General features: G+C 30.2%; 1 protein-coding gene across 1 annotated transcript; it reads left to right on the top strand.

Moving 5' to 3' along the window:
• The first annotated feature begins 3,073 nt into the window (after nt 1-3,073).
• LOC110625871 (O-fucosyltransferase 6) lies at nt 3,074-8,781 on the top strand. Its single transcript, XM_021771556.2, has 10 exons — nt 3,074-3,577; nt 3,723-3,782; nt 3,937-4,027; nt 4,718-4,794; nt 5,359-5,447; nt 5,535-5,718; nt 6,426-6,607; nt 7,013-7,115; nt 7,241-7,572; nt 8,257-8,781. The coding sequence occupies exons 1-10, from the start codon at nt 3,389-3,391 to the stop codon at nt 8,705-8,707; spliced, it is 1,758 nt and encodes a 585-aa protein (XP_021627248.1). The 5' UTR covers nt 3,074-3,388; the 3' UTR covers nt 8,708-8,781.
• Nucleotides 8,782-9,030: the final 249 nt, after the last annotated feature.

Genomic DNA, 9,030 nt, shown 5'->3' with positions numbered 1-9,030 from the left:
TTATTAAATAGTCGGCTACATCAGTGCCAGATTTCCAAAAAATGCTATACTTAGCTCCATCTCCTTATAGTATAAAAGCTAACGATCACGGAGACAAAAGTATGCTATTTTCTTACACAACTATTCTTGAGTTCTAAACATTACATTTCTCTCGCTCTTCTATTCCGTTTATTGACTTGAGTATGAGAGTGACTGTCATAGACACCAACCACCTTACCTTCTCTGTCTTGCAAGCTTAACCTATCACAACACAGGTCTATTTCGGCCACATCATGAATTTGGTTTCAGCAACATCAGGCAGTTAGGTTATTGCATGGGCTTTGACAACCATTATTTGTGCCTTTGTTGCTAGGGCTTTTCATGATGGTATGAGATGCTTGATTAGTTGTTGCTAGTAGGGGTGAGCATTTGGTCGGTTCGATTCAAAATCGAATTGAACCGAATAAACTAAAAATTAAAATTTTAATATTTAGGATAATTGAACCAATTTTAATGAGAAATTGAATCGAATTGAACCGGTCTAATTCAGTTTGATTCGATTCGGTTTGATCAGTTTGGATTTTTAATAAACTTTTTAATTTTTACACCTTATTTTTAGTATTTTAAAATTTAATTGAAATATTTTAATTTTAATTATGATCTAATTTATCTATATTATTAAAAATAATATATTATTATCATTAATCGATTTAGTTCGATTTTTTTAATTTTTTTATCAAAATTAAACTAAACCAAAATAATTAAAAATTTTAAAATTAAAAATTAAATCGAACCGAACCAAAATAAATAAACAACTAAACATGATTTTTGAATTAATTCGGTTCGATTAATTTTTTTTCCATTTGAACCACCTCTAATTGCTGGGTTTGGGCTTCGATATCTCTTTCAGGCTAGGCTTTAATTTTGGTATTCCTTAGTTTGCTTTCCTTTGTTGGGTTGTACAGATGTCTACTAAGCTTTTCAATATAATTTCATGCAAAACAAAAACTTTGCAATTAAAACTATAACATAATTTTTTAGTTTTTATAATTAAAATTAGAGTAAATTATATTTTAATCTCTAAAATTTAATATAATTAATAGATTAAATCCTGTATTTTTAAAATTATATATTTAAATTTCTCTATAATTAGTCTGTTCAAATTGAAAACACTTCTATCCATAATTTTGTTAGTTAACAAGCCAAATAATGAATAAATATTTTAAATATATAAAATGTCTTTATGAACACTTAAACCTTTGCCAATATACACAGAACATTTTATATTGTATAAATTATATTTCAGTACTTGAGTTTTAATGTAATTAATAGATTAGCTCTTGTATTTTTAAAACTGAACTCTTAATCTTTTTATATTCAATCCGTCCAAAATCACAGTATTTTCATTCATTATATACATTAGTTCAAAGTTGGTGGTTAAATTTCTATAAATATAATTTTCTTTTTTTAAATTCCCATAAAAGTTTACAATATACTTAAAAGACTTGGTTTTAAAAATGATTAAAGTTGTAAGTTTTTTCGAAAGATTTAAAGTTTTTAAGTATGAAAGATTCTAATAAATGAAAATTGAAGGACGCAAAATGTCAAAAATTAGTTGAATATGGTAAATCAGACAAAAATTAATGAAAATTTAAATATTTTTTAAATGAAAAAAAAGATTAAAATATTTAAATTTTAATAGATGAGGTAAAATGAATGGAATCTTAATTATTTTTTTTTAAATTTTAAAAAGTGCAATAAAGATATTTCTATATTTTTAATAGCAAAAAATGGATGGAAGAATTGAAGTTTAGACGGATTGATTATAGAGAAATTTAGATGTTCAATTTTAAAATTATAAGAACTAATATGGTAATTATAGTGAAATTTAAAAATTAAATTGATAATGACGAAAATAAATTGAAAAATTTTTAGTTTAAATATAATTATTATAAAAATGTTTAAGAGTTTAATTTTAAAAATATAAAAACTGAATATTAATTATGTTAAAATTTAAGAATTAAAAAATAATTTATCATTGAAATTATAATTAAGACGATTAAAATTCTCTCATTTCATAATTTTTTATTTATTTTTCTAATTATTTTAAAATTATTGTTTATTTTTTTATTTATATTATAATTAATATATAAATTTATTTTATTTTTAATATAATATTTTTTAAATGAATATTCAAAATATTTTTTATATTTAATAAAATTTAATATATTTAAAATGAGTATACTTGAAAAATTAATAAAAAATTTATTTTTTTAATATATATTAAAAATAAAATCAACAAAAATAATCTAACAAAAGTAAATGATTAAGTTCAATAGGTATATAATTAAAAATTATAAATGCAGTTAATTTTTCAGTTTGAGTGTAGTTTAATATAATTTCAATTTAAATTTTAATAAAAAATTGAATTAATGTAATAAAATGATTTTTTTTAAAAGATAATAAACTGAATTTAATTTAAAACCTTAACACGTGCGGGCAAGTGAATGGCGGTGGAGGTAGAGGACGAAGAAAACAAAGATCTTGCCGGGAAGTAATGTATATTGAGAAGAGTTTTGAGTGTTAGACACTAACAACTTTTTGTTTAGGAACGAGCGGATCGGACGTCGTTTTCTTACTCAATAATCACAGTGGAGATAAGAGTAGCAAACAAACATACTCTCTTAGTTTCATCTTTTTGCATTTAAAAATAAAATTATCAACTTCTAAATATTAATTAAAATTATGATATTTCAATTATAAGAAAAATAAATTAATAAAATACTTTTTCATATTTTTAATTGCATTAATTTTTTATTTTTATAGAGATATTTGGTTTAATTAATAAATATGGTTGATAAGTACATTTCATATTATTAATTAATTAATTATTATTAATGTATATAATTAATAATTCATTATATAATATATAATGTTTAAAATGCAATTTTAATAAAATAAAATGATATAATCATTAAAACCGTTTTTGTTAACGAAGACACGTGGTTAAATCACATGGTATTGAAGCACTAGATAGAATGCGAGCAACTCACACGGGAAGAAACGCTCCGTGCTCATAAGATTTTAGGCGCGATGGAGTCGAGGTACAAGAGTCGGGGAAGGCCAAGTCTAGTGAAGGGGATTGTGTTTTTTCTTTTCTTTTCTTTTCATTTTCCAGTGTGGGTCATATCTTAAACGGAACAAGAAAACAGAAAAAATCAACAAATTAAAAGCTCTCATATGGTAATGGAAATATATTTCATCTTCTCCGTCTAGCTACGGCCGTCAGACGCTGAGACACCTCCTCTTGCTCTTGTCAAATGCTTCTCTTCCCAAGCTTCTATCAACAGCAAGAGAACAAAGCCTTCTTCTTCTTCTTCTTCTTCTTCTTCTTCTTCTTCTTCGTACAATGAAGAAAAGGAAAAGAGAAAACAGCCACAGCATCAGCGCTTTTGTCTATCGGATTTTCCTTATTACTTGGCGGCGCCACCACTCGTTTCCTCTCTTGTACGCCTTCTCGTGTTGCCTCCTCCTTCTCTTCGTTGCTTTTTCTCTCCCCTTGTCGCCTCATCCTGTCAACCACTACCACTATTCAATTGTAATTTTCGTTGCTTATGAGCTGTTTCGATTGTTGCTATCGCGTATTTTCTTTTTCCGTCAGTAAATGAGTTTCGAGTTTATGTTTCGCTTATTTGAATCCAATCTGACTTGTATTTTTTTGGTTTTGTTTTTGTGGAAATTAGTCTGAAGAAGCAGTCAGCGTAAACTCGAGTTCCGATAAAACGAAGGCGTTTTATGTTTCGGTAAGGATATGAACTTTTGTCAATTTGTTGTTTGGTTCGACTGAGATTTTTATAGTGATTTAGTAATTTCTGTAACCATCGATTTGTGTTCGTATTTTCTCCCTTTTTGGTTTAATATTTATTCTTTTTTGAATTTTTTTGTTGGGATCTTCAGGAAGGTGAAGAGACTACAGCGCATGATATTTGGAGCTCGAGATTATCGAAGTTCTACTATGGTTGCAGCAAAGCCAGCGATCGGTTTCTAAGTACGAATTCTAATATTTTGATTTTGAAAAATTAATAATATGTTGCTATTTAGTTATGAGTTTTTGAATTGAATGCTGAAATAATTTCGTTAGAATAATGGAACTCACGTTTTAGGCAATTATTCAAGTTTTTGTTTCTGGTATTTTATTTGTAGAAAACATTTTAAAACATAATAGAGTTTGTCTAATTTTAGAGCTATTCTTCTTGTGATAAATGATTTTTGACATTGACTCTCAAATAAGTTCCATTCTCGATATGAAGAATCAGAACTTTTAATTTTATATTTTCCATACACGGATACTGATAATGAACTTAAGAAATTCTTAGATGAGACTTATCATTTCAAACTGTAAACTAAACCAATAATATCTTTATATAGTAAAAACAATCACAAGTAAACGTGTGAATTAATTTTCAATTATATTTTCATTTTTTATATAATTATAGATAAACATGAATAATGTTGAATGATTTAAGTGGTTTAGTTTGACGTGGTAACTGAACCTAGCAAAGAACCTCCCAATAAATTTGGAGAGCATATACGGGATTTATTGAATTGCCTTTTATTTTATTTATACATTCAATTTATTTTTGCCAATGTATGGTGAGAAAGAATAGGCAATATTGCAACTGTCATTATAGTAAACGATTAGACTCACTCAATGGAGATATTTTGTTTTATGTCATAGCTGCTGAGATGAAAACGCATGGCAATCGGTACTTGTTGATTGCTACCAGTGGAGGTTTAAATCAACAAAGGACAGGGGTGAGTCTCTCTCAACTCACCTATTCCTGAGAAAATCAACTGCTAGTTTTCTGGTGAAAAATTCGAATTCTATTGGTTGTTTCACATAAAAACATAACTTAGCATGGGTCATTTTGGTTCTGACTTCTTGTCTGAGTTTACTGAAGAACATATATGAAACTAAATATTTCTGTTCTGTTTGTTTTATGGTTGGAATTGTGCATGCACCTTTTGCGCTTTAATTGTCTATTGATTATTGATTTATTACAGCTGGAAAATGAATTAACACCATTGACATAAATTATTCTTTGTACTGGTGATGCACTCACGATTTTTCTTCTCATTTTTTGACCTTTAGATAAGCTATAGTGAGATGCTGAGATTTATTAGAATATAGATGGGGAGACTTGGTTAGAAACCTGGTTCACAGTATATAAATGTGAATATATTCATAGGGGCATCAGATGCAGTTAACTTTGTCATTTAGCATAACAATGGTTCATTTTTCAATGAACAATTTGCTGTAAATGTCTCCATTTATGATGGATTATGTTCCTCAATTAGTTTTTGATACTGTGGCTGCAGATAACAGATGCTGTTGTTGTAGCTTATATTTTGAATGCTACTCTTGTTGTCCCAAAGCTGGATCAGAAATCGTTTTGGAAAGATACTAGGTATGCTGTTTTACTCACTTCTAAGCTACTATTTCAAAGCTTACTTGCTTTCTGGTTTATTCATATGTCATTTGGTGTTTGATGCAGTGATTTCTCTGAAATTTTTGATGTTGATTGGTTCATTTCATTCCTCTCAAAAGATGTTAAAATCATCAAACAGCTCCCAATGAAGGGAGGAAGAGTTTTGACTCCTTACCGCATGCGTGTCCCTAGGAAGTGCACTCCAAAATGCTATGAGAATCGTGTTTTACCTATTTTTAAGAAGAAGCATGTATGTGCTCTCTCTCTCTCTCTCTCTCTCTCTCTCTCTCTCTCTCTCTCTCTCTCTCTCTCTCTCTTGTGCACAATACAAAGAACACTATCAAATGCATTCTTATCTAAAATATCATATTAATTGTGCTCCTATTTGAATTTTCTTTTCACTACAGTTTTACTGTGAAAAAATTTTAATTCGTTAATGTTCAAAAATCAATAAACAGAACTTGATTTCACACTCTTTGATTTTTCTTTTACTGTGTTAATGAACAGGATATTGCACATATATACAATGTTGTAATACTTGCATCAGCAGTAATGCTAGTGTTATTGGTGTCCCAAGGGAATGGGAAATGTTTGAACATTCAATAAATTGTGGGTTAAGGTGTGGGTGAAACAGTGATATCCCAAGTTAGAATTCCAAAAGCAAGCACTAGTGGACAATGATAGAACACAAGTTCTCTCAGGCTTTCCTGTTGAAACTCTATTGAATATTAATTTACTATTTTTATTTTTATTTTTTTAGTTTTCAAGTGTGTGTTAATTTTTTTCTTTCTTTTTTTTTTGAAATTGTGTTAATTTATTATTGTGCAGCATTTTCATTATATTCTGGAGACTGCTCATGAACAGTAGTGATGAATGTTGTGCTTTAGCTATTTGGGTTCCACTATCCTTCATGTTTATTGAAGAACTAAAAATTTGTTGACATGGCTTGTTTTCTAGGCTATTCAGCTTGGGAAATTTGATTATAGACTATCAAATAAGGTGGACATGGATTTACAAAAGCTGAGGTGCAGAGTCAATTACCATGCTTTAAAATTTACTGATCCTATTCTTGAAATGGGTAAAAAGTTGGTTGAGAGAATGAGAATGAAAAACAATCACTTCATCGCCTTGCACTTGAGGTATGGTCCTTGCAATACTAGACTTTTTTTAAAAAAACAAAAAATAAAAATTATAGAAATTTAACTATTTTAAACCTTCTTGTCGCTCGGGTTGTTGAGTTATCCTATCTAATTTCTTGAGCTCATTTAATTTATTAATGCATGTTTAATAAGAAGAACAAGAGGAAAGGAAAGGAAAGAGAGGAAGGGAAAGAACAAAGAGGTTGCATCTTTAACTCTCTAGCACATCTATAAAATAGAATATTACATATTTATGCACAGAGGTTGCATGTCATCAATTTCAACAAAAGTGAAATGATATTTTGATATTTAATTGCACAAGACATTTTCTTCTATTAAATATAAGTTTAGGATATTAGACACATAAAGGAGCTTATTGATGTAGCTTAACACATTATTCTCTAGGTTTGAAGCAGATATGCTTGCTTTTTCTGGATGTTATTATGGTGGTGGAGAAAAAGAATGGATAGAACTTGGTGCAATTAGGAAGAGGTGGTCAAGTTTACATGTAAGGTCTCAGTATTTTCTTGGAATTTATTGTACATCCTGAGCAATTTGACATTTAACACACACACACACACACACATATATATATATATATATATACACATATATTTAAATAATTGATTGCAGCAAAAGAACCCTGACAAAGAGCGGAGACAAGGAAGATGCCCACTAACACCAGAGGAAGTTGGTCTGCTGCTGAGATCATTGGGTTTCAGAAGTGACATTCACATATATGTGGCATCAGGTGAAGTGTATGGTGGTGAAGAGACATTACGACCACTCAAGGCTTTATTTCCCAATTTTCATTCAAAAGAGACTTTAGCCAGCAAGGAAGAGTTGGCACCGTTTTCTTCATTTTCTTCTCGCATGGCTGCATTAGATTTCATTGTTTGTGATGAAAGCGATGTTTTTGTCACCAACAATAATGGAAACATGGCTAGAATGCTAGCTGGTAGAAGGTATGTTGCCTATTTCTTTCGCAGTAGATTATGAAGCAATATCAACGACACATAACTGTGGAATAAATTGTTGGTTAAACTACAATTTTAATCTCTGTAGTTTAGTGAAATTTACATGTTAGTCACTATATTTTTAGACAGCTATTTATTCTTTGTAATTTTAGAAAAAACCAAGAAGTTACTCCCAATACAGTATGATTCTTTTGTTTCATTCACAATTTAGTCCCTACAACTTCATGCAACCATATTTTTCATGATGGGGACTAATTTATTGGTTTTTTAAAATTATAAAGACTAAGTAGCTGGCATTTAGAAATACATAAACTAACAAGTAGGTTTCTCTGAACTACAGGAACTAAATTTTAGTTTGCCCTAAATTTTCCTTTTCTTCTCTCTTTTTGTTGTCCCCAAGCGCGGTTTAGCATTGAAGTATTTCCTACTGGACCACAAATAACAAGCTTTTAGCACAGGAACTTGTAGGGCTAATAGAGAAATCCATAGCTTTCTGTACATATTCCATTGCTTGTATATGCTGCACAGCTAGCTCCTTTTCAGCAGCTACTGGAAAACATTTACCATTCGTCCCTGTAATTGCTTTTTCGATTACTTAAGTCTTGCTTCATGCCTATGGCATTGACAGAGCCTTACATCCACCAATCAATTTAATATTCCTTGCCACTGCAGGAGATATTTTGGACACAAGCCAACAATTCGGCCAAATGCTAAAAAACTCTACAGATTGTTCTTGAATCGACATAATACGACATGGGAAGAATTTGCCTCCAAGGTTCATACTTATCAAATTGGCTTCATGGGAGAGCCAAATGAGGTGAAGCCTGGCAGGGGTGAGTTTCATGAGAACCCATCATCCTGCATCTGTGAGGATTCCGATGCAAAATCTGGGGGAAATCCAAGTCCTCATAGTCACGCGAATGAGGACCAGGAACAGAACAACTCAAGAAATATTGCTAGTGATGCTACTGATGAGCTCTTAGCAGAGGATGACTATAAGCAGGATTGGTCAGATATGGATTATGTGGAGAACAGAATTGGCGCTCAAGGAAATGGAAGTTTGTACAAAAGTACCTTAATAAAGACTGATCAACCAGAGTTGGAGGAATTGTTCTCCGACTGAGACTGTTTTCTCATGTACAGGACTTGATATTCTTGGCCAATTTTTTATCTGATTCTTTGGACCTTCATTTCGGCTTAGCAGCATTGCTTCAATGGTCAGCATTTTATATTCCCCGTTTGGCATGACGGTGAGAATCGGCATTCTGGATGAGTCGATATAAGCCCTCAAATTTTTCATGAAAGTCAAAATTAGCCTAATTTAACTTTTTTGCCAAATGAAATCCAAAACTTTGTTTTAATTTCAAATATGTTCTGATTTTATATAATATGATTTATTTTCATCTTAACCTTATTTTTGCCATGTTAAATATTACAAAAATTTTC

Source organism: Manihot esculenta, chromosome 11 (assembly GCF_001659605.2).
Source record: "Manihot esculenta cultivar AM560-2 chromosome 11, M.esculenta_v8, whole genome shotgun sequence".
NCBI lineage: Eukaryota > Viridiplantae > Streptophyta > Magnoliopsida > Malpighiales > Euphorbiaceae > Manihot > Manihot esculenta.
The sequence above is the reverse complement of the archived record's forward strand: the minus strand, read 5'-3'. Positions and strand labels throughout refer to the sequence as shown.